Source organism: Bufo gargarizans, chromosome 3 (genome assembly GCF_014858855.1).
Source record: "Bufo gargarizans isolate SCDJY-AF-19 chromosome 3, ASM1485885v1, whole genome shotgun sequence".
Taxonomy (NCBI): Eukaryota; Metazoa; Chordata; class Amphibia; order Anura; family Bufonidae; genus Bufo; species Bufo gargarizans.
In genome coordinates, this window is record NC_058082.1 from 142065567 (window position 1) to 142092090 (window position 26524).

The window sequence follows — 26524 nt, forward strand, 5'->3', positions numbered from 1 at the left end:
TTGACGCATAGTGCACTGCAGCAATTATTATATATTTTTCTTAAATAAAAAGATGCATCTCCAATCTTGCCCAATCCTTTTAGTGACTCCCTACACAGTAATGGTGCCCCCTTGTGCCTCCGTATGCAGTAAGAATGCTCCACAACACTGTAGGAATATCCCTCTAGTGCCACCTCACAATAGTGATGCCTCTTAGGGCCCCCTAGATAGTAATGATGACCCCTAGTGCCCTTCAGACAGTAATGATGCCCCCTTAGTGTCCCTTACACACAATATGATGTCCCCTAAGTGCCCCCTCTCTGTAGGATGTCCCTTAGATGCTCCCGTCACAGCAGAGTGATCCCTCTTAGAGTGGCACAGTATGATGCTCCCCTAGCATATTCATACACTGTAAGATGCCCTTTAGTGTCCCATATGCAGTATAATGGCCCTAAGTGCTCCCCTCAAATTAGCATGTTCCCTAAGTGCCCCCTTTGCAGGGTGAACACTTGGTGACCCCACACAAAATGATGTTTCTTTAGGGCTCATTCAGACGGCTGTTTGTGTTTTGCGGTCCACAAATTGTGGATCTGCAAAACTCAGATACTGGCCATGTGCGTTCTGCATTTTGCCAGCCCTATGATAGAAATGCCTATTCTTGTCCGCAATTTTCTTTTTTGTTGGGCTGTGGAACTGTGTTGTCTGCATCTTTTGCGGCACCATTGAAATGAATGGGTCCGCATCTGTTCTGCACAATTGTGGAACGAATGCGGACACCTAAAGGGGTTATCCGAGTTATTTTTTTTTTGTTCTTACTATGTTCCTAACTGGGCAAATGTAACAGCTTTCCAATTAAAGAAGTGGAATAGACGGCTCTACTGCTCAGGTAAATGGTAGAGGTGCAAAGCTGCTTGGTCTGACTGGCCAGTCAGAGACATAAAATTACAAAAGGATAAAAGATAAGCAGTCACACTCTTATTTGGGTGCAAGGTATTGATTTATTTATATTCTAGTGTTCGTGGGGTCTGGTGGATGGGAAAAAATGTATACAAGTAGTCCCTTTTAATAAATGAAAAAATGAAAAATGGAGAAGTATTGGAGTGGTAATTAATCACCACTGGATGAGAGGTGATGGATGTCCTGGAAAAAAATTGTCCTCGGAAAACTGGTGGATAATAAAATGTATAGGATACCTAGATAAAGAGTAAAATGTCTAGATATAAATCTGGATAAAAACTTTGAAAAAGAGTGTTCATAGGGTCTTTCAAATGCAGATAAAAATACCTAGAAAAAATATATATTCATAAAGTCTTACATATGATGGTCGCTGATCAGGAGTAAAATTCAGTAAAAGATGTATGGGATAGTCATTCAGAGTCGCTGTAAAGAGGCTTTTTGTCCAGCGATGCCCCTTTGTGCAATTGGGATATAGTGTAAATAACAAATTGCCGCTCAGCAGAGGATCAATGGTGCGCCTTTTCAAAAGGAAGTTTACAAATGTAACAATTTATGGCTGGTGGTAATTTTGTTCCATATGTTGCGCTGTGGAGGAAAGGGGTGCTCTGTGCCTAAGGTGCGTGCGTCCCGCACTGTCTCTGGCTACAGAGATCACTTACCCTTCCCGGCGCTTGATCTCTTGGGTCCTCTGATGATAGTCTACTGTTCCTGGGAGGCTGTTGCGATCCAGTCCGGTTCTCAGGAGTCAGCGGCGTGCCTTGTGTTGCCAAGGATGCTGGGGGGCGTGGTTCGCGCGTCTAGAGAATGACGTAGGTGGTCACGTGATCACGGACTTTCTTTCAAGCGCCTTCACAGTGTTCTTCCTACTCTGTTGTGAGTGGTGAATAAGAAAGCTGAGGATTACCGGAATATTCACCACTCACAACAGAGTAGGAAGAACACTGTGAAGGCGCTTGAAAGAAAGTCTGTGATCACGTGACCACCTACGTCATTCTCTAGACGCGCGAACCACGCCCCCCAGCGTCCTTGGCAACACGAGGCACGCCGCTGACTCCTGAGAACCGGACTGGATTGCAACAGCCTCCCAGGAACAGTAGACTATCATCAGAGGACCCAAGAGATCAAGCGCCGGGAAGGGTAAGTGATCTCTGTAGCCAGAGACAGTGCGGGACGCCGCACCTTAGGCACAGAGCACCCCTTTCCTCCACAGCGCAACATATGGAACAAAATTACCACCAGCCATAAATTGTTACATTTGTAAACTTCATTTTGAAAAGGCGCACCATTGATCCTCTGCTGAGCGGCAATTTGTTATTTACACTATATCCCAATTGCACAAAGGGGCATCGCTGGACAAAAATCCTCTTTACAGCGACTCTGAATGACTATCCCATACATCTTTTACTGAATTTTACTCCTGATCAGCGACCATCATATGTAAGACTTTATGAATATATATTTTTTCTAGGTATTTTTATCTGCATTTGAAAGACCCTATGAACACTCTTTTTCAAAGTTTTTATCCAGATTTATATCTAGACATTTTACTCTTTATCTAGGTATCCTATACATTTTATTATCCACCAGTTTTCCGAGGACAATTTTTTTTCCAGGACATCCATCACCTCTCATCCAGTGGTGATTAATTACCACTCCAATACTTCTCCATTTTTCATCTTTCATTTTTTCATTTATTAAAAGGGACTACTTGTATAAATTTTTTCCCATCCACCAGACCCCACGAACACTAGAATATAAATAAATCAATACCTTGCACCCAAATAAGAGTGTGACTGCTTATCTTTTATCCTTTTGTAGCTTTCCAATTAACTCACTTTATCTGCAGTGGCTGCTTTCTCAGATTTCACTGAGGGTCACATGACCTGTGATGTCATCTTCTCTCCCTGCTCTGATAAAAGTCGTTTACAAGCCTGTAAACGGAGACGTCACTGTGCTGGCCACGCCCTTCTCTCTCCTAAGAATCTTAACCCCTTTAGCTGCACATACTGGCTAGCTGCAGCTGTGACAATTCTTGGCACAGGAGCTGAAGGACTAGAGAGAGCATTGCACAAGAAGGTAGGGGAAAGATCCTGTATGCATTATACAGCTTGGACTTGTAGTCCTACACATACAACATGCTGCTGAGTCTCCCAGCAGGCAGACATGTCACTCAGGGCAGCTCTTGTATCCTTAGTAGAGCAGGGGGAGGGGCAGAGATTGGTTTTATTGCATGTAAACAAAGGGCCAGAAAAGAACCAGGGAAATGAGGAAATATATATTATTTTTGTTTTGCATAAAACTTGCTTAGCTCCGTTATATTGCTGCCCATCAGATTTTCAGTGCTATATTATTTTTTTTCATAACTCGGACAACCCCTTTAAATATGGTTGTGTGAATGAGCCCTTAGTACGCAGACACAGTATAATGATCCTTAATACTCCCTATGCAGTATGGTGTTCATCTCCACCCTCACAGCAGGATGATCCCTTGGTCCCCCTGATACAGTATGATATATCCCTTTAAAGGGGTTGTCCAGGATTGAGGACATTGTTGTATTAGTACCATACATGTTACACATGCATGTCCTACCTGCACCACTTGTTTCTGAAGCCCCGTTTTGATACTGCAAATTATTGTCCGGAAGTGACTATTTTTGTAAAATGAGTGACGTACCCGGGTCCCTTGCAGGCAAGCAAAGTCTCTTCTTCTGGCTTCGCAGGGAGCCCCGTGACGTCACTGTCAGTCTAACTCATTATGTAGAGCGCACAGAGGGGCTGATCCGGTGACGTCACCTGGCATGGATCTTTCTAATGAGTGGAGGCAGAATGAAGACAGAGCTAGGAGGAGTTTATGGGTGTAAATATGGGGGAGGAATATGTGCTGCTGGAGGCGGGATATGTATGAGGGGGGCAGATCGATGGGGGAGTGGACGATGTGCGGCAGGAGAATATGTATGAGGGGGGGGCGGGTGCAGGGACGAGTTGAAAGACAGTAGAAACCAGGAGATGCTGCGCTGGGACCCACAGTGCAGTGCGGCAGGAAGTTATCACAGAAATAAACACCCATGTTAACAATCTGTGGGGGACCATAGGAGCCATGCAGCAGGTTAAAAAATGCCTAAAAACATCAGGGGAATCTTGACTCGGCTAGTAATAGTGAGTAAACTATATTTGAAAAAATAATTTTGATCCCGGACAACCCCTTTAAGTGCCCTTAACACAGTATGTTGTCCCCTTAATTGATCTGTGCTACTGAGGAGGGGGACGGGGGGTTAGAGACCCCGAAACGCGCCTAGCACCTAACCATAATCTCTGGCGATCTGCTGTTTCGTACAGTAAAGAAAAGTCAATACTTCTGAACATCAAGGAGCTCAGCTGACAGGCTGGACATTGCCCGCTAGCCATGCAAGTGCACTAGAGCCTGGTGAACAGGCATATTTGATAAATGACCACCATACTGTTTATTGGCTTAAATCGGTTCGGCCAAGCTTGAAAGTTATCCCCTATCCACAGGATACCACCAATCCAGAGAACGAGGAGTTTCCCGTTTCCCACTATCTAATGGACCTGCCATTCGAACATGTGCCCTGCCCTTCCATTCATTCTCTATAGCAGGGATCAGCAACCCTCGGCACTCCAGCTGTGGTGAAACTACGACTCCCAGCATGCACACCTCCTTGGCTGTACTCAGAACTCCCAAAGGAGTGAATGGAGCATGCTGGGAGTCGTAGTTTCACAACAGCTGGAGTGCCGAAGGTTGCTGATCCCTGCTGTAAAGGATCACTCGCATAAAGAATAAATGAAGCGGAAGGGAGCTTGCCTGGCCTGCTGCTCCATCAGATCAGGGGAATGGGACCACTCATTTTCTTGATCAGTGGGGGTCCCAGCGGTTAAACCCCCAATGATCAGCTAGCAATTTGCAAACTTGGAACAACCACTTTAATATGAACTTGCCCCTATTGTGTATATATGTGTGTGTGTGTGTCTCGAATCCAGTATAGTTCCAGTGGTGTAGTATCAGATTACCATAAAACGCATTTTTGAAATTGGCGTCACATTGAAAAGACAAAGTGGCTGTCAGAGGGGGCCACAGACCCTGGGTCCTTCATTCTGGCAACAAGTCTCCGAGTCACCGCAGATTATATTTTATCTTCTCCAAGAGCTAAACTGGAGTTGTTATGCATTTGTTGTAAGTTAAAGGGATTGTCCAGGACTTGAAAAACTTGGCTTCTTAAGTCCAAAAACGGACACACACCTGTCCATGAGTTGTGCCTGGTATTGTAGCTCGGCTCCACTGAGGTCCGCACTGCCACACACAACCTGTGGACAGACGTGCTGCTGTTTTTGGAAGAAAGCAGCCATGCAAATTATACTACAGATTGCACTAGATCTTCTCTCTTATACGATCCCTACTATGTGCCTTGCTGCTTTCTTCACACTGCTTGCTGATTTCTATGATACATCTTGAGGAAATGAATTACTGTCTTAGGGCTTATGCAGATTACTGGCGTTTCTGTCCACATCTGATCTACATTTTTGGCGGATCAGATGCGGACCCATTCATTTCAATGGTGTGCTGTCCGCATCCACATGTGTGTTAGTCTGCTTAAATGGGTGCCCTTAAAGGGATTGTCTGTTTTCCAATATTGATGGCCTTTCCTCGGGATAGGTGACCATTCTCACTGACTCTGGCCCCCTGCACCAATTAGCTGTGTGAAGAGAACGCAGCGCTCCTGCTCACTGTCGACACTGCAGCAGTGAATACCCGACAGCACTGTATCTACAGCTCCCCCGCCTATTCACTTGAGCTGTAGTTATACTCTGTCCAGGGGCGTAGCTAAAGGCTCATGGGCCCTGGTCCAGGGGTTCAGCTTGAGCCCCCCTTCCCTCAGTGTTTTGTGGCTAGGGAAGCACATAGCCTTCATGCTGGCTGCAACAAAAAATTGAAACAGTAGACACCCCCCCCCCCCCCCCCCCTCCCATGCCAAATTCTTGACCTATCCCCTTCCCTCCAGCCAGAGCTATAACTTGACCAGCATGCACTTTCTATGATACTGGTGTCTTTCTATAATACTGGTATCTTCTTATGTGGCACAAGGGTCTTTGGGCCCCCTCAGGCTCCTGGGCCCGGTAGCGACTGCTACCTCTGCACCCCCATAGCTACACCCCTGACTCTGTCCCATTCAAGTGAAAGTGAAAGTGTGCTTGCTGCTTCAGTGTCGACGGTGAGCAGGTAAACATTGAGGAAGACCCCGCCCTTGTTAGAGCTCTGCCTTCTATTCAAACAGCTGATCGGCGGGGGTCCTGCTGATCTGATACTGATGACCTGTCCTGAGGAGAGGTCCTCAACGCCTTTAAGCATCTGTAATGCGCAGTGTCCAGGTTTCTGCTATTTTTGATGGAAGAAATAGGAAAAAATTATGTCTGCAGGATTGGTCTGATTTTTATCTGCCACTGGCCAGTTTCACACTAGTGTACTCAGTGATAGAATTGTGCTCTGTATGTCAGAGGTATTTGTCGTCCTGTCTGCTGCTCCTATGACATGCACCCATGGCATTATAATGATTTATAATGCTGCGTGTTCCTGCTTTATCTCCACTGTACGATGGCATTATGAGAGTACGGTTTATTAGAGTGGAGATCGGGCAGGAACACAGTGTTATAAATTATTATAGTGCCGTGGGTCCATGTCATGGGAGCCGCAGCCAGGATGAGAAATACTTCTGACGCACAGAGCGTATTTCTCGCACTGAATGCGCTTGTGTAACATGGACCTTTCAGAATGTTTAACATATCTGTGTTTTTCTGTTTCTCTGAATAATGGAAAAGTCATTGCTGATATGCACAAGGCCGTATCTGCCGCTGTGTAAGGCGTATTGCGTGTGCACTCCATGGCTGTATTGCAGACCGCATTTGCGGATACGCAAAACACGGGCATCGTTCCGTGGGCATTCTGCATCACAGATGCGGACCCATTCACTTCAATGGGTCAGCAAATCCAGAGATACGGAATGGTGCGGAACGGAACCCTACGGAAGCACTACGGAGTGCTTCCGTGGGGTTTCGCCCCGTACTTCTCTTCCGCAAATAAATAGAACATGTCCTATCTTTTTGCGGAACGGCCGGATCGTGGACCCAATAAAGTGAATGGGTCGTGATCCGCTGCGGCTGCCCCACGGTGGGTGTTCGTGCATTGCTGCATGGCTACGGGGCGCACACATTCGTGTGCAAGAGGCCTAATACTCTTACCTGGTGCACTGCTTCTGTTCGCTTCCTCCTATTTCCCAGAGCACAATACTACTGTACATTTTCTTATTTTTTTCTTCTTCTTTTTTTCAGACAGACCTCAGAACCATTGGAAAAAGATTTCTCCCCAGCGACATCAATGGAGGAAAAGTAGAGAAGGTAACGAGCAGTCCGGCCTTTTCTCCATATCCTTATTGTCTCAGTCATGTCTTACATCTGGAGAAACTGAATCAACACTTTATATGGGGTCATGTCTCTGGAGAGTTTATAAAGCCAGTTGTGTTACAGTTGCGTGCCGCTGCTTTTGACCTCTTGTGTGCCACTCGGACTGATTATGTTGTGCGGAGCTGATGGAGGATGCACACCAGTGTTTTATTAATGCGTCTCTCGAGCAGATCAGAGCTGACTGGCGGGGAGAGTTTTCGGCGTGTGCTGCCAGTTACCAGCTGTTTCTATTTGTTTGTCAGCTAGGGCTGCGGGGCTTGACTGGATTCGTGACAAGATTGCTACCTTCAGTAATTAGGAGAAGGGCAGCAGAGGGGTACACAGGCAGGACACATGCCCTATGTTTATAATGCGACAGATGCGCCAATCATTAGCAGCGCTGCGTGGGCACAGGAAATCCAAATGCCTGCTAGCTTACTTTCCATTCTCACATTCTACTTTTTGGAGATATGGAGCACTAACCAGTTTGGGAATTTTTAGGGACACGATGCCATCCCCTCATGTGCAGTTTTCAGTTTCTTGATTCTAGCTGATTTGCTTAATAAGAACTGGCAGATTTATTACTCAGTAATTGGTGTGGTGGCCATGTCACAAATGTGTTCAATAAACCTAAGGGCACTGGAGAAAAAAGGATGATATATGATTAACTTTTTACAGCAGGAGAGTTCTCCTCTGCTTTTAATGTTCCAGTACCGTAGATGTATAGTGCTACGCTGGACTTTCTTTATTGAGAGTTCAAATATGAATAAACTGTAAGAGATTATTTGATTTAAAATGACATGTTATATGCAGCAAGCCATTCCTTGGTATACAAGCCAGGGTGAACATATGGCGACTTTATAAATAATATCTCTTGCACTGGCAAATGATGTGCCTAGGTTATGTAGAGGCGCCAGCTGCTACGTCACTTAGGCGCATCCACTGCTGACCTAAATCTTCGCCGGCTCCTTTGCTGGCGTAGATTTAGATGATTTTTCTACACCTAAAACAAGCATAGAAGATGATAAATGAGCTGGGTCGGCCCCCTCCTTTCCCCACCCATGCAACACCCCATTTTTTTAGGCAAGGAGTGAACGGGGAAAATGTATGCCATATGTGCCATATCTAATAATAAATTACCCGCATATTTAAGTTTTTGACTTTTATTAGTAAGCTAGGCCATTTTCACACTAGGGTCCTGGCTTCCATTCATAATGAAAGCCACAGCGCTCTGCTGGATCTGTTGTATGCTATTTACTTAACGATTGCGTACATCTCGGTCCTTTATGATCTCCATTGTGTGCCGTCATTTCTGTCACATCTGCCGGGACTGCTGACATCAGTGTGGATACAGCCTGGTAGAGGCCTACAAGTCCTAACCCTGCAATATCAAAATCGCTGTTGGGTTCCAGGAATTATGACCATTCCTATTTAGTGGTGCAGTCAGGGCTTTTTTTTCTCAGAGAAAAGGTGGTGGAACTCACCCCCCCCCCTCCCCTGGCTACGCCCCTACCCACCCCTAGGACCACCCCCTAAAACCGCCCCTTTAGAGAACAGTAAGTAAGCAGCCTAAGCAGCGGGCCGCAGTGGCGACTCTAGGAACAATATATAGGGGTGGGGGCACAAAGATACCATGGGGGGGCAAAAACAAAATAAGTATATATAAATAAGATTACAAAATACGAGAGAATTGCGGTATGCAGGGATACCTTTATATAAAGCAATTTACTTACAAAAGAAGCTATTCAGTCGTCTGCTGTGCCGTCCTCTGCTTGCTTCAGCGGATTCTTTCCCCTTCTTTCTGTCTCTCGTCAGTGCGCAGGTGTGCGGTTATGGTGGATCTGTGGAAGACACGCTGTTATGGGGGCATCTGTGGATGACAAATTATGCCTCTCATATCAGCCCTTATGCCTCATTAGCCCCCATATCAGCCCTTATGCCTCATTAGCCCCCATATCAGCCCTTATGCCTCATTAGCACCCATTATAAGTCCTTATGCCTCATTAGCCCCCATTATAAGCTCTTATGCCTCATTAGCCCCCATTATTCCTCTTATTAGCCCCCATTATAAGCCATTATGCCTAATTAGCCCCCATTATGGCTCATTAGCCCCCATAATGGCTCATTAGCCCCCATTATGCCTCCTATTAGCCCCCATGTGCCTCCAATTAGCCCCCATAATGCCCCCAGCAGCCAAATTTTTTATAAAATAAAAAAAACACTTACCTCTCCTGCTCCTGGACGGACGCCGCCTTCAATTCTCTCCCTCCTCTGTCGACTGTGCTCTAAACTGGCGCGCACAGCCCTGCACAGCCGACAGCAGAGAACCAGGAAGTGGTGAGTACAGAGCGTTCACCACTTCCTGGTACTAATGAGCGCTTCCATAATGCGCTCATTAGTATTCACCTGGGGGAATCAGCGGGGGAGGGGGGGGACGCGGCAAGGAACAACATGGGGGGGGGGGGGGGCGCAAAATGGGCTTCCTGGGATCTACATATTGATCGCCTGTTCTTAGGATAGGTTGTCAATGTCAGATAAGTAGAGGTTCAACACCTTGCATTCCCTCTGATCAGTTGTTGCGTGCAGGCATATGCAGCTTCACAGTGTACTGCCACTCAGCTCCCAATCACTTGAGGTTCCAGCTTCCTCCACTGTATAGTTTCCAGTGGATGGCCGAAACAGCTGATTGGTGGGGGTGCTGGGTGTCAGGCCTCTGTGATCTGATGTTGATGACCGGTCCTGAGGATAGGCCATCAGTATCTAACTAACGGAAAACCTCATTAAGTACGATCATGATTCGCTAATCAGTATACTTATAAGGATATTTAAAGGGGTATGCTGACATTTTTCTATTGATGGAAAAGCTATACATGTTCTATGACATCCCTAAGCACTAGTGGTTAAATCTCTTTGATTGGATACAATGAATAGCAGTTTGGAATTGTGACTGGAACTCTCCAAAGAATAAAGGTGCATCTACTGCTGGACTAAATCTTAGCCAGCTCCCTTGCTGGCGTAGATTTAGATAATTTTCTACGCCCATAGCCCTCTCCCTTCCCCACCCATGCCAGTGCATTCGGTAACGTCACCAGCACTGATGGATCGGCTTTAGCTCTGCCCTAGCCTGTAAAATGGCTAGCGCAGTTCTAAAGCTGGCCCATCAGAGCCAGTGACGTCACCAAATACACTGCTGGGCTGAAGCCTCCGCCCAACAGTGTGCCGAGGTAAACAAACAAGTCCTTGCCCTGCGCGTTCCAGCGAAGGGCAAGGGAGAGCATTGGAGCATTAAATTCTCCGATGCTCATATCACAGGGGCTGCCAGGGTGAAAATATGGTTATGTCCAGGTTCAGCTCTGAACCCGGACAAGCCCTTTAACAAAGAGATCAGTGACTTGTATGCAGGTTGTCCTCTGCTCTAGGCCTCATTACCACAGCCATACTGCAATTCCATTATGTTTGGAGCAGTAATAATTCGCCCATAGAATTGCTTGACGCCTTTTCTGTATCTCTGCAGACCTCCAGTCTCTTTTTAGAGGCCTACAGAATCTAAGAGAAAAATAAAAAGTGGCATACTTCATTAGATGCCATTTTATGGAGCCTGTCATTGCTCCTAGGGTTGCAGATGTAGCATTGTATATGGCTCCCGGTGTGCCGCCAGAGAGCCTCCTTACCATGTGTATAAGGCCTTAGGGTTAATATACGTGGAAAAGATGCCCAAGCCTTTTGTGAAGCCTTGAAACGACCTTCACGCGTTAAGTCTTCTGCCTGAGTGATCACCATGTCTTTCCTCACCCGTTTTATTTCGTAGTGCATGCTTTAGCAATATGGAGATGGCTCTGGCTTGCGTTCAGTTGTATAAGGCTTAATTTGCTCAAAGCTTTGCTGCACGTTTTTCTTCTGCAGGCAGCTCAGTACTTTGATTTCTGAATGTCACATTGTTGTGCAGACCTTCATGTAAGCTATTCTTTTCCCCCTACAGGGCCCATCAATCAGCTTAACACATACATTCGCAGAAGGAAAGCGATAGCGCAGTGACATTAAAGTTGTACACGTTTTACTTGCGCCATCATCTAACAGCTTAACTGGCTGGATTTGCATGGAAATCACAGGGTGGCAATTCTCATCTGGCGTGGGCATACTCCTACACAAGGCTAATAAGTTGTGTGTCATGTAGCCGGCTTGCATGTTTTCCAAAGGTCCTAGTGTCTTCGTAAAGGCAGTTGGCCCGGTCTCAGCTCACAGGCATAATGTGTTAGCTGTGTATGTGCTTTGGATTGAAAATACAGATGAAATGAATTTAACAGCATTTTGCATCGATTTAAAAATAATTTTAGGATTATCTCTAAGGCTGGACTGACATGCTGCTGCGCGCTTGTGAAGCGAATAGCTCTGCAAAGCCGCAAATTCATGTAGTCATTGGCTAATGTAGGTAGGCGGGGAGGCTACTACTCCGCAGTCTCTCCCTAGACATCCAGCCTAAGGGTTTATGCACACAAACGTGTGCCTTGCATTGGGGTCTTCAAATTGTGGTCCCCAATGAAAGTGCACAGTCCGTGTTGCTGTGCTGACAGATGCAGACCCATTCAACTTGATACAGTGCCCGTATATTGCGGACCTGCTGTTTTGCGGGCTGCAATACAGGCACTGCTGGCACAAAATAAGAGTAACATTAATGCAAGGCAAATACTTGGCACAAAATAGGGTTAACTTTTTCTTGATTTGGGGAGGAGGTCATAGCACAAGTTTTTTTCTTTAATTTAAAGAGAACCTGTCACCACGAAATGCAGTGCTATCTATTATAGTGCAGGGGGATCTGCGCAGACTCTGACTTTGCAAAACTTGTAATTGAATCAGTTCATTTGTACTCCGGGGCTGTCTACATATACACACTTAGGGCTCATGCACATGACCGTGGGCTGTTTTGCGGTGCACAAATTACAGATCTGCAAAACACAGAAGCCGTGTGCATTACGCATTTTGCGAAACGGAATGGACAGCCCCTAATAGAACAGTCCTATCCTTGTCTGTATTGCGGACAAGAATAGGACATGTTCTGTAATTTTGCGGACAATATACAGAGTGCTGTCCACATCTTTTGCAGCCCCATTGAAATGAGTGGGTCCACACTCAAGCTGCAAAAAATGCAGATGGACTGGATGCAGACCAAAATTGTGATCATGTTCATGAGCCCTTATGCGAGGAACACTATCGATCACTGATAAAATGGCCCCATGTACAACTGAGCTCAGAAAAAGCTGAAATTTATAGGGGTTGTGCAACAATTTATATTGATGACCTATTCTCAGGATAGGTCATCAATATCTGATTGATTGGCGGGTGTTTTGACACCCGGGACCCCCGCTGATCAGCTAATTGAAGATGCAAGTGCCTCTTCCTGTTCATTACACTGCGTGTCGTCTCCTGTGGAATGGCAGCGTAGTATAATTAATAGTTCTCACTCCATTCAAGTGAAAGGAGCGAGTACTCATCATTACACTGCAGTACCTAGACGAAGTGCAATGTAGTGAACAGGAAGTGGCGCTGCTTCCTCTTCAAACGACAGGGGTGTCCGACCAGATCAGATATTGATGACCTATCCTGGAGATAGGCCAGCAATATAAATCGCTGCACAACACCTTTAAATGTATAAATTACAAGTTTTTATACAGAATTTTTGCCTGCAAAACTGTATATTAATCTGCTCTAACCTGCTGATCGCACTGATTAAGGCTACTTTCACACTAGTGTTTTTGCAGGAAAAATGCTTCCGTTACTGATGATACAACAGTCTGCATCTGTTATGAACGGATCCGGTTGTATTATCTTTAGCATAGCCAAGACGGCTCCGTCATGAACTCCATTGAAAGTCAATGGAGGACAGATCCATTTTCGATTGTGTCAGATTGTGTCAGAGAAAACGTATCAGTCCCCATTGACTTGCATTATGGGTCTTGTTCCGCATCCCAGGACTGAAAGAAAACCGCAGCATGGTGCAGTTTGCTTTCCGGTATGAGAACACAACCAAACGGAACAGAATGCATTTTGGAGAATTCTGTTCTGTTCAGTTACGTTTTGTCCCCATTGACAATGAATCGTTTTTTTTCCGGTATTGAGACCCTATGACGGATCTCAATACCGCAAAATAGAAACGCAGCCTAAACTAGCCTAAACTGGTAATGTGAGTATAACCTATGTGATGAGCTCAAAATAGATTTGTAAGGGAGTACCTATGTGTTCCATTGGGATAGGGGTGTGATCTGTGACAAGAGGTAGTCTGAGACGCACCTCCTCCGTTTTTTTGCAGCTCTGCCTCCTCAGATTGGCTACTGTGTATAGCACAGGTCTATCATAGGTCCACCAAGAAGTCAGTGCATGGAGAACTACCATCAATGTATGGAGCTGGCAGTGTGGCACCTGGATTATGAGCCAGTAAGCAGTTCTTAACTTATTTCAAGCTTCTCAATATTCCCCGGCTGATCTGTCGGTGTCAAGACATGAATTCCCTACACATATCTCCACAAACCAACACTTTCTACCTATGTTGTAGAGTAATCAGCTCTAGCATTAAAACTATCTTAAAGGGGTTTTGTGGGATTACTATGGTTTTTAATCAATATGTAGAGTTGTTGATTACCTCATGCACATCTTCCCCATGTCTTCTTTTTAGTTTGGCCTCTCCTGACCCAATAAATGGTTTGATTACATACTGTATGTAGCACTTTCTGTTGCTGTATCCCACCCACAGCTCCAGCACCTCCACTAACAATGACCATCTAGTTTACCGCTCCTCCCACCCAGCTAGTTATATAATGTCCTCCTACCACTGCCCCTGTTGCTGTATCCCACCCACAGCTCCAGCACCTCCACTAACAATGAACATCTAGTTTACCGCTCCCATCCAGCTAGTTAGAAAGATGTCCCCCTACCACTGCCCCTGTTGCTGTATCTCACCCACAGCTCCAGCACCTCCACTAACAATGACCATCTAGTTTACCACTCCTCCCACCCAGCTAGTTATATAATGTCCCCCTACCACTGCCCCTGTTGCTGTATCCCACCCACAGCTCCAGCACCTCCACTAACAATGAACATCTAGTTTACCGCTCCCATCCAGCTAGTTAGAAAGATGTCCCCCTACCACTGCCCCTGTTGCTGTATCTCACCCACAGCTCCAGCACCTCCACTAACAATGACCATCTAGTTTACCGCTCCTCCCACCCAGCTAGTTATATAATGTCCCCCTACCACTGCCCCTGTTGCTGTATCCCACCGACAGCTCCTGCACCTCCACTAACAATGAACATCTAGTTTACCCCCTACCACTGCCCCTGTTACTGTATCCCACCCACAGCTCCAGCACCTCCACTAGCAATGAACATCTAGTTTACCGCTCCTCCCATCCATCTAGTTAGATAGATTTTCCTCCTACCACTGCCCCTGTTACTGTATCCCACCCACAGCTCCAGCACCTGCACTAACAATGACCATCTAGTTTACCGCTCCTCCCATCAAGCTAGTTAGATAGATGTTCCCCTGCCCCTGTTGCTGTATCCCACCCACAGCTCCAGCACCTCCACTAACAATGACCATCTAGTTTACCGCTCCTCCCATCAAGCTAGTTAGATAGATGTTCCCCTGCCCCTGTTGCTGTATCCCACCCACAGCTCCAGCACCTCCACTAACAGTGAACATCTAGTTTACTGCTCCTCCCATCCAGCTAGTTAGATAGATGTTCCCCTACCCCTGCCCCTGTTGCTGCCGTGACCCATCCATGGATGTAGCATCACAGGAAATAAGAAAGAGTTGCATGGACATGGGACCACAGCCCAGAACCGAAGATAGAAGCAATAAACGTAAAAGCAATGAAAAAGAAGACCTGGAAAACGTAATGCTATTGAGCTGAGATTGACAGAGTAGAAACTGCTTGTTGTGCATGGTCAATGATCACACACCCTTTGTTTGAGGTTCTGCAGCAGAGTTTATATTGAGGAAGGGTCACATTACTACAGGCTGCCGCTGTGGCATGGTAATGGTCATACACATGCTGGATATTCTTCTGTGGTATGTTATGTGTGTAGTTCAGCCAAGGTGTTTGTTGGCTGCTGTGCATGGGAGCTCCATCACTCTATCCATTCCCAGATATTCTCATTGCGGGAGAGATCTGGAGATGGAACTTGCCAGGGGAGCAACTGGATACCCTGAGGAGCGCGTTGTGCAGCACGGGCACTATATAGGCCGGTATTATCTTGTTGGAACTTTGCATCATTTAGGTAAAAAAAAGGCAGTAGGACTGTTTCCACAATGTCCTGGACATACATAAGGCCGGTCGAAACAGGTGAAGATCATTTCCCCCTGGATTATTTTATTTTATTTGACTAAGTTTCTTTACACCTTCCAATATTTTTAGTGATGGTTGCTTGTTGTAGATTTCTTTTGGAAATTTTGTGAAATAAATGTAAATATTCCAGAGGCATATGATTTTCACTTTATCTGGCTGGTCAATATTCCATTCACAAATATGAGATGACTAGCTAATGGCACCTACACCATGACACCTGGTGTTGGTCCTCTGTGTCTCTCATGACTGCGCATGTTGGCGGTAGGCGCTCTCAGCCCTCCTGCAAACTCTGATGCGGCCATCATTGGTTCCTGCTTTCCACACTGAATTCTAATGTTTGCCACTGAGAAAGAAATACACTTTCCTAGTCACCAGCACTCCATTTCAGTGCTGAGGGTCTCGTCGGGCTCCCTCTGGGTCCCTGTGGATTAAAGCCTATTCTGCTGCATATATACTACATTTAGGCAACAAAAAGGCTGTGTGAAGCAGTGCAGTTACCAGCTCTGTCCACTACACTATGGCTGGAGCTGTGTAGAAGGAAACGGCTTACCAGTGGAGGTGCAGGGTGTTGGACCCCCACTGATATGATATTGGTGAGCTCTCTTGAGGATAAGCCCTCAATATCAAAATCTTGGACAACCTATTTAAAGGGGTTTTCCAGGTCATCAATATCAGATCAGCTATATGAGGCGAAGGCACGCGTCAGTAGCAGCCCGCGATGCTAGGATGGCTCTTTCCCGTCACGACCTGCTATTGGCTGCCCGCCCCCCCGTCCCATGTTTTGGGAGATACAATGACGGCCGTGCGGGCATCAGAAACGACACGGGTGCCAGGGAGCAAGGTAAGTACAACCTGTGTGAGGGACCTGGGCATTATAGGGTTTGAATAACCCCTTTAAGCTGTAGAGGACACTTACCTGCCAGATAGTGTCCAGGTTGTAGTGAGGGAGGACCTTACCTCACTTTGTTAGTGATGGGTTGAGAACAGAAGAAGGAAGGGAAACATAGTGGGACCCCAGCAACAGCCCATTTAAAGGGGTTCTGCAGTTTCTTTAACTGATGATCTATCCTCTGGATAAATCATCAGCATCTGATCGGCGGGGTTCCGACACCCGGGACCCCTGCCAATCAGCTGTTTGAGAAGGCAGCTGAAATCCAGCAGCGCCGCTTCCTTCTCAAACAGCTGATCGGCGGGAGTCCCGGGTGTCGGACCCCCGCCGGTCAGATGCTGATGATTTATCCAGAGGATAGATCATCAGTGTAAACAAACTGCAGAACCCCTTTAGGCCCCTTTCACACGGGCGAGTATTCCACGCGGATGCGATGCGTGAGTTGAACGCATTGCACCCGCACTGAATCCCGACCCATTCATTTCTATCTGGCTGTTCACATGAGCGGTGATTTTCACGCATCACTTATGCGTTGCGTGAAAATCGCAGCATGCTCTATTTTGTGCATTTTTCACGTAACGCAGGCCCCATAGAAATGAATGGGGTTGCATGAAAATCGCGAGCATCCGCACCCAAGTGCGGATTCGGTGCGATTTTCATGCACGGTTGCTAGGAGACGATCGGCATGGAGACCCGATAATTATTATTTTCCCTTATAACATGGTTATAAGGGAAAGTTAATAGCATTCTGAATACAGAATGCATAGTACAATAGCGCTGGAGGGGGTTAAAAATAATAATAATATTAACTCGCCTTAATCCACTTGCTTGCGTAGCCGGCATCTCTCCTGTCTCTTTCTTTGCTGATTGCAGTCAAAGGACCTGTGGTGACGTCACTCCGGTCATCACATGGTCCGTCACATGATCTTTTACCATGGTGATGGATCATGTGATGACCGGAGTGACGTCACCACAGGTCCTGTTCCGCCTCACAGCTAAGATAAAGTCAGAAGGGGATGTCGGCTTCGCGATCAAGTGGACTAAGGTTTATTTCTTTTTAACCCCTCCAGCGCTATTTTACTATGCATTCTGTATTCAGAATGCTATTATTTTCCTTTATAACCATGTTATAAGGGAAAATAATACAATCTACAGAACACGATCCTGGGGGGCACTGGGGGGCAAGTTGATTGCACTGGGGGGGCAGCTGGTTGTACTGGGGAGCAGCTGATGGCACTGAGGGGGCAGCTGATGGCACTGGGGTGGGGAAGAGCTGAAGGCACGGGGGGAGCTGATGGGACTGGGGGATAGTGGAGCTTATGACACTGGTGGGAACGGAGATGATGGCATTGGGGGGAACTGATGCACTTGGGCTGATCGCACGGGGGGGGGGGAACAAAGGGTGTTGGGGACTTATGGGAGGGGGTCTAATGAGTTTTTATAAAGGAAAACAGTCTATTAACTCATTTTTTCTTATTAGATTACTCGATTAATCGTAAAAAATAATCAATAGAATACTCTATTTCTAGAATAATTGTTGAGTGCAGTGCTGTGTCTTACCACTGGATGGTGCTGCTCTTCTCTGGTTTAGAGATCTGCATGCAGAGCATCAGGTTGTAAGTGATGAGTAATATAAATCCCTTTATTAGCAGATTATTAATAGATGTAAGGCATGGGGATATTCTCATCCAGACTATAGGCACACTATTCTGGGATTTCAATAATCTAGGATTTCTACCCCTAAAGTAGCATCTGTACCGCTGCCAGTAATGTAGATCTAATACAGTTGCAAGAAAAAATATGTCAACCCTTTGGAATGATATGGATTTCTGCACAAATTGGTCACAAAATGTGATCTGATCTTTATCCAAGTCACAACATTAGACAATCACAGTCTGCTTAAACTAATAACACACAAAGAATTAAATGTTACCATGTTTTTATTGAACACACCATGTAAACATTCAAAGGGCAGGTGGAGAAAGTATGTGAACCCTTGGATTTAATAACTGGTTGAACCTCCTTTAGCAGCAATAACGTCAACCAAATGTTTCCTGTAGTTGCAGATCAGACGTGCACCACGGTCAGGAGTAATTCTTGACCGTTCCTCTTTACAGAACTGTTTCTTGAGGTCATGCCACAGCATCTCAATCGGGTTGAGGTCAGGACTCTGACTGGGCCACTCCAGAAGGTGTATTTTCTTCTGGTTAAACCATTCTGTTGTTGATTTACTTCTATGCTTTGGGTCGTTGTCCTGTTGCAACACCCATCTTCTGTTGAGCTTCAGCTGGTGGACAGATGGCCTTAAGTTCTCCTGCAAAATGTCCTGATAAACTTGGGAATTAATTTTTCCTTCGATGATAGCAATCCGTCCAGGCCCTGATGCAGCAAAGCAGCCCCAAACCATGATGCCCCCACCACCATACTTCACAGTTGGAATAAGGTTTTGATGTTGGTGTGCTGTGCCTCTTTTTCTCCACACATAGTGTTGTGTGTTTTTTCCAAACAACTCAACTTTGGTTTCATCTGTCCACAGAATATTTTGCCAGTACTACTGTGGAACATCCAGGTGTTCTTGTGCAAACTGTAATTGTGCAGCAATGTTTTTTTTGGACAGCAGTGGCTTCCTCTGTGGTATCCTCCCATGAAATCCATTCTTGTTTAGTATTTTACGTATCGTAGATTCACTAACAGGGATATTAGCATATGCCAGAGACTTTTGTAAGTGTTTAGCTGACACTCTAGGATTCTTCTTCACCTCATTGAGCAGTCTGCGCTGTGCTCTTGCAGTCATCTTTACAGGACGGCCACTCCTAGGGAGAGTAAAAGCACTGCTGAACTTTCTCCATTTATAGACAATTTGTCTTGCCATTGACTGATGAACAGCAAGGCTTTTGGAGATACTTTTATAACCCTTTCCAGCTTAATGCAAGTCAACAATTCTTAATCGTAGGTCTTCTGAGAGCTCTTTTGTGAGAGGCATCATTCACATAAGGCAATGCTTCTTGTGGGAAGCAAACCCAGAACTAGTGTGTGTTTTTTTTATAGGGCAGGGCAGCTGTAACCAACACCTCCAATCTCATCTCATTGATTGGACTCCAGTTGGCTGACACCTCACTACAATTTGCTCTTGGAGATGTCATTAGTCTAGGGGTTCACATACTTTTTACACCTGCACTGTGAATGTTTACATGGTGTGTTCAATAAAAACATGGTAACATTTAATTCTTTGTGTGTTATTAGTTTAAGCAGGTTGTGATTGTTGTGACTTAGATAAAGATCAGATCCCATTTTATGACCAATTTGTGCAGAAATCTATATAATTCCAAAGGGTTCACATACTTTTTCTTGAACTGTATATAAAGCTGAGTGTATGTATGTCCATTAAAGGAATCCGCACCGTCGCATTTACAATCACAAAGTTTTGCATAGCCTCCTCCTGTGACTCGGGGAACATAATAGACTATGTTTTGAGTGGAAATTTTCTCCCTGCACTTTCCAATTATTTGCCAAAGAATATGCTTAGTAACCTAACCACCAAACTACAGGACCCATTGTCTGTTGGCTATTGTGGCAGTTAAGTTGGCTATTCAGCAGGTGGGATATAGCAACCAATCGCAGCTCAGCTTCTATTTTGCTACACGTCATTAATATGAGCTCCTTTTGGTTGCTATAGGCAACGAAGAACATTCTTAGTGTAAGGCCTCATGCATCTTTTGCGGCCCCATTGAAGTAATTTGCGGACCCAAACAACTGCCGTGTGCATGAGGCCTTAGATAGCTTATGTGTGAGTTAAGATGATTTCGATTGCGACGCTTAGCCAACGTTGTTGTAGAGGCTGATGTAATTCACATGACCTTAAGTGTATACTACAAACCGGATTCCAAAAAAGTTGGGACACTATACAAATCGTGAATAAAAACTGAATGCAATGATGTGGAGGTGCCAACTTCTAATATTTTATTCAGAATAGAACATAAATCACGGAACAAAAGTTTAAACTGAGAAAATGTACCATTTTAAGGGAAAAATATGTTGAATCAGAATTTCATGGTGTCAACAAATCCCCAAAAAGTTGGGACAAGGCCATTTTCACCACTGTGTGGCATCTCCCCTTCTTCTTACAACACTCAACAGACGTCTGGGGACCGAGGAGACCAGTTTCTCAAGTTTAGAAATAGGAATGCTCTCCCATTCTTGTCTAATACAGGCCTCTAACTGTTCAATCGTCTTGGGCCTTCTTTGTTGCACCTTCCTCTTTATGATGCACCAAATGTTCTCTATAGGTGAAAGATCTGGACTGCAGACTGGCCATTTCAGTACCCGGATCCTTCTCCTACGCAGCCATGATGTTGTGATTGATGCAGAATGTGGTCTGGCATTATCTTGTTGAAAAATGCAGGGTCTTCCCTGAAAGAGATGACGTCTGGATGGGAGCATATGTTGTTCTAGAACCTGAATATATTTTTCTGCATTGATGCTGCCTTTCCAGACATGCAAGCTGCCCATGCCACACGCACTCATGCAACCCCATACCATCAGAGATGCAGGCTTCTGAACTGAGCGTTGATAACAACTTGGGTTGTGCTTGTCCTCTTTGGTCCGGATGACATGGCATCCCAGATTTCCAAAAAGAACTTCGAATTGTGACTCGTCTGACCACAGAACAGTCTTCCATTTTGCCACACTCTATTTTAGGCTACTTTCACACTTGCGTTCGGGGCTCCGCTTGTGAGTTCCGTTTGAAGGCTCTCACAAGCAGCCCCGAACGGATCCGTCCAGCCCTAATGCATTCTGAGTGGATGCGGATCCGCTCAGAATGCATCAGTCTGGCACCGTTTGTCCTCCGCTCCGCTCAGCAGACGGACACCTGAACGCTGCTTGCAGCGTTCGGGTGTCCGCCTGGCCGTGCGGAGGCAAACGGATCCGCCCAGACTTACAATGTAAGTCAATGGGGACAGATCCGTTTGAAGTTGACACAGTATGGCTCAATTTTCAAACTGATCCGTCCCCCATTGACTTTCAATGTAAAGTCAAAACGGATCCGTTTGCACTATCATGAACAAAAAAAATCTTTTTTTTTATTTATTTTTTTTATTTATTTTTTGTTCATGGTAATGCAAACGGATCCGTTCTGAACGGATCTAAGCGTTTGCATTATAGGTGCGGATCCGTCTGTGCAGATACCAGACGGATCCACTCCGAACGCAAGTGTGAAAGTAGCCTTAACCCTGGGTTCACACCTGAGCGTTTTACAGCGCGTTCAAACGCGCTGTAAAACGCTCAAGACATGAAATCCAATGCTTCCCTATGGGAATGGTTCACACCTGGGCGTTTTACAGCGCGTACGAACGCGCTGTAAAACGCCCGACGCTCAAACAAGTACTTGAGCTTCTTTGGGGCGTTTTGACGCGCGTTTGTGGCCATAGGACACTGCAGTCAATGACACAAACGCGCGTCAAACGCGCGTTTACTATTACAAAAAACGCGCATAAGAACGCGCGTTTGAGAAACGCTCAGGTGTGAACCCAGGGTTAAAGGGGTTGTCCGGGTTCAGAGCTGAACCCGGACATACCCTTATTTTCACCCCGGCAGCCCCCCTGAGCCTAGCATCGGAGCATCTCATGCTCCGATGCGCTCCCGTGCCCTGCGCTAGATCGCGCAGGGCACAGGCTCTTGTGTTTTCAATAACACACTGCCGGGCGGTAACTTCCGCCCAGCAGTGTGTTCGGTGACGTCACCGGCTCTGAGGGGCGGGCTTTTGCTCTGCCCTAGCCGTTTTACTGGCTAGGGCAGAGCCAAATCCCGCCCATCAGTGCCGGTGACGTCACCGGGCTGCCTGTCAGCCCCATAGAGAGCCCCGGTACATCACCGGAACTCTGAAAAATGCCTTTGCCCTGCGCGATTTAGCGCAGGGCAAAGGAGAGCATCGGAGCATGAACTGCTCCGATGCTCATGTCAGGGGGGCTGCCGGGGTGAAAATGGAGGTATGTCCAGGTTCAGCTCTGAACCTGGACAACCCCTTTAATGATCCCTGGCCCAGTGAAAACGCCTGAGCTTGTGGATCTTGCTTAGAAAGGGCTTCTTCTTTGCACTGTAGAGTTTCAGCTGGCAACGGCGGATGGCACGGTGGATTGTGTTCACTGACAATGGTTTCTGGAAGTATTCCTGAGCCCATTCTGTGACTTCCTTTACAGTAGCATTCCTGTTTGTGGTGCAGTGTCGTTTAAGGGCCCGGAGATCACGGGCATCCAGTATGGTTTTACGGCCTTGACCCTTACGCACAGAGATTGTTCCAGATTCTCTGAATCTTCGGATGATGTTATGCACAGTTGATGATGATAGATGCAAAGTCTTTGCAATTTTTCGCTGGTTAACACCTTTCTGATATTGCTCCACTATCTTTCTGCGCAACATTGTGGGAATTGGTGATCCTCTACCCATCTTGGCTTCTGAGAGACACTGCCACTCTGAGAAGCTCTTTTTATACCCAATCATGTTGCCAATTGACCTAATTAGTGTTAATTGGTCTTCCAGCTCTTCGTTATGCTCAAATTTACTTTTTCCAGCCTCTTATTGCTGCTTGTCCCAACTTTTTGGGGATTTGTTGACGCCGTGAAAATTTGAATCAACGTATTTTTCCTTTAAAATGATACATTTACTCGGATTAAACGTTTGATCTGTCATCTACGTTCTATTACAAATAAAATATTGACATTTGCCATCTCCACATCATTGCATTCAGTTTTTATTCACAATTTGTTTAGTGTCCCAACTTTTTTGGAATCCGGTTTGAAATTCTGTGGGGCTTTCTATACTGACAATAATGCCCCGCTGTGGAGTCTTTGTTAGGGGGGCAGGTGGGGTGTTGTGAAGGTCACTGTTAAAGGAGCAGGCTGCTGTGAAGGTCAAAGTTAAGCTGCTGTGGAGGTCCCATTTTAAGGAGGCGGGGCACTGTCGGGGAGGGGGGCTGTGGAGGTCACTGTTAAGGGGATGAGGTACGGTAGAGGTCACTGTTATGGGGGATACTGTCGATATCTTTTAATGACCTACACAAACATTAAATGAAATAGATAAAATATACACGTGCAAAGCCAGGTCCTTCTGCTAGTTTGTAATATATCATGACTGTAAACGGTCGCATTAAAGCCCAGAATCTTGACTTTTATATGGTACCTTGACCTTAATATTCAAGGTGCAGCACTACTTAGAATTTTTACTTTCTGGATCTGTGTATGTGTAAGGAAGGGTGAAATCTGCAGCTGACTATCAGGAAGATCACAGCACATAAGGGCCATTTCACACGTGTTAGGTTTGACACATTGTTGTAGATTCTGCACCGAAATCCACATTCAGACAACCATCAGCATCCTTGTCTTTCCAGGAGGATTCTTTGCGCCACCACTGAAAAATTCTGTAGCGGAAATGAGTTAGCATGCCACTAACGCTTCATGGAAAAATATAAGTTATCCTTATTTGATGACAGCGAGGCTAATCCTTTTGACTAGATCATCACACATCATACTACGAGACCCACAACAGAAATTCTAGTGTAAGCTTCATATTTCTGCTGTGGATCTTGTAGTAACATACTTGTCGGATTTGCAGTATGCAGATTCAACACCAGTGACTATACCATTACTGTCCTCTCTTCATGTTATTACCCAGGGACGAATTGGCCATAGACCTTACAGGGAAACTTCCTGATGGGCTGATGCCGAGGGGGTCATCTGGGCCCTCCTCATGGCCGGCCAGCGGATGTATTTTGTTCTGCTGGCAGTATTTTGTGATAAACCCGACTACAAATGGAACCACTTTTAGTATTTTTTCCAGGGCCACTCTAAGTTCCCAGTTTGCCCCTGCTATCAACCCTTTTACCAGTCAAAGAGGATATGTGCTCTCTGATCTTCCCATTTAGAGGAGGTGCTTTAAAAAAAAACAGGCTAAGAAGATAATCGGTTATGTTTCTAATCACCATCTAAGCCTAATCAGGACATTATTATAAAACGCACCTGTAATAAAGCAAATGCTTACCTTGTTGGAGAAAATTATATCAATTAAAGGGGTTGTCAGAGTTATGGAAAAAAAATATATAGCATTGTAAATCTGATAGCCAGCGATATTTAACTAAGCTAAGCAAGTATTAGGCAAAAAAAATATCTATTTCCTACTTTCCCTGGTTCTCTTCTGGCCCCTTGTTTACTTGCAATAAAACCAATCTCTGCCCCTCCGCCTGCAATGCTAAGGGAGTGAATACAAGTACTGCCCTGAGTGACATGTCTGCCTGCTGGGAAACTCTGCAGCATGTTGTATGTGTAGGACTACAAGTCCCAGCTGTATAATGACACTGCTGATACACACAGGATCTTCCCCCTACCTGCAATGCTCTGCAGAACTTCTGTTTCAGCTCCTGTGCCCAGCAATTGTCTCCTCACCGCCTGCAGCTACACAGTAAACACTTCAGCCCTGAGTCTGTGCAGCTGAAGGGGTTAAGAATCCTGGGAGAGAGCAATAAGCAGCAGCTGACAGTGCAGTGACACACAGTGACCTCTCCTCTCCTGTACAGATCTCTCGGGCTTGTGCACAAACATTATCAGAGCAGGGAGAGAGGCTGACATCACAGGTCATGTGACCCTCAGTGAAATCGGAAAGCTGTTATATTTGCCTAGTTAGAAACATAGAAAGAACAAAAAAATAACTTGGACAACCCATTTAAACATTTAAAACACATGCAATTTAATACCAAGACCCGAAACACTTGGTTGAGTTGCTGGCCAATCCCCACATTAGACTGCACCATAATTGTAAAATATCTTAGCAGTGTTTATTTTCATCTCCTTCTTTCTCTTGGTCCTATTGTGTTCCCATCATCCTTCTCACTGTCCTGTGTCTAGCTGTAAGATAACTGGCTGGGGCAGCAGCCTCCCTGCTGTGGTCTGCATGCCTGAGGACAAAATCATTTCAGACCGTGAGATCAATGGTATTTCTTATTTAGGCTGGTTCACATGGGCGTCACGTTTTGGCTCAGGATGCGTCCCAGGTGCATTGCGGCAAACCCGCGCGAGTAGGTACCCTATTGCAGTCAGTTTTTACTGCGATTGCGTTCTGTTAATTTTTTATCGCGCAGGTGCAATGCGTTTTGCACGCGCGTGATAAAAAACTGTATGTGGTACTCAGACCCGAACTTCGTCACTGAAGTTCAGGTTTGGGTTCGGTGTTGTGTAGATGTAATTATTTTCCCTTATAACATGGTTATAAGGGAAAATAATAGCATTCTTTAATACAGAATGCTTAGTACAAGGTCAATTGAGGGTTAAAAAAATAAATAAAAATGTACTCGCCTCCTCCAATTGATCGCGTAGCTGCCGTTCTCCTGTTCTTTCTTCAGGACTTGTCAAAACACCTGTGGTGCCGTCACTGAGCTCATCACATGGTCCAATCACATGTGATTGGACCATGTGATGTGACGTCACCACAGGTCCTTTAGCTGGCAGCTCATGATTAAAGAAGTAAGAAGAGATCGGCAACTACGCGATCAAGAGGAGGAGGGGAGTTAATTTTTTAAAAAATTTTTAACCCTCAATTGACCTTCTACTAAGCATTCTGTATTAAAGAATTCTATTATTTTCCCTTATAACCATGTTATAAGGGAAAATAATACAGTGAATAGACTTTCATCTAAGCAGCCATGCATGAAAATCGCACCGCATCTGCACTTGCTTGCAGATGCTTGCGATTTTCATGCGGCCCCATTCACTTCTATGGGGCCTGCGTTGCGTGAAAAACGCACAATATAGAGCATGCTGCGATTTTCACGTAAAGCACAAATGATGCGTGAAAATCACTGCTCATCTGCACAGTCTCATAGAAATGAATGGGTCCGGATTTAGTGTGGGTGCAATGCGTTCACCT

At 45.6% G+C, this 26524-nt stretch overlaps 1 protein-coding gene across 1 annotated transcript in view; it reads left to right on the top strand.

Moving 5' to 3' along the window:
• LOC122931442 (tudor domain-containing protein 3-like) overlaps positions 1-26524 on the top strand; it is a 206425-nt gene that overhangs the window by 78048 nt on the left and 101853 nt on the right. Inside the window, exon 3 of the mRNA XM_044285514.1 lies at positions 7275-7340. Coding sequence (XP_044141449.1) covers positions 7275-7340 — 66 coding nt within the window. The remainder of the gene's footprint in view (positions 1-7274; positions 7341-26524) is intronic.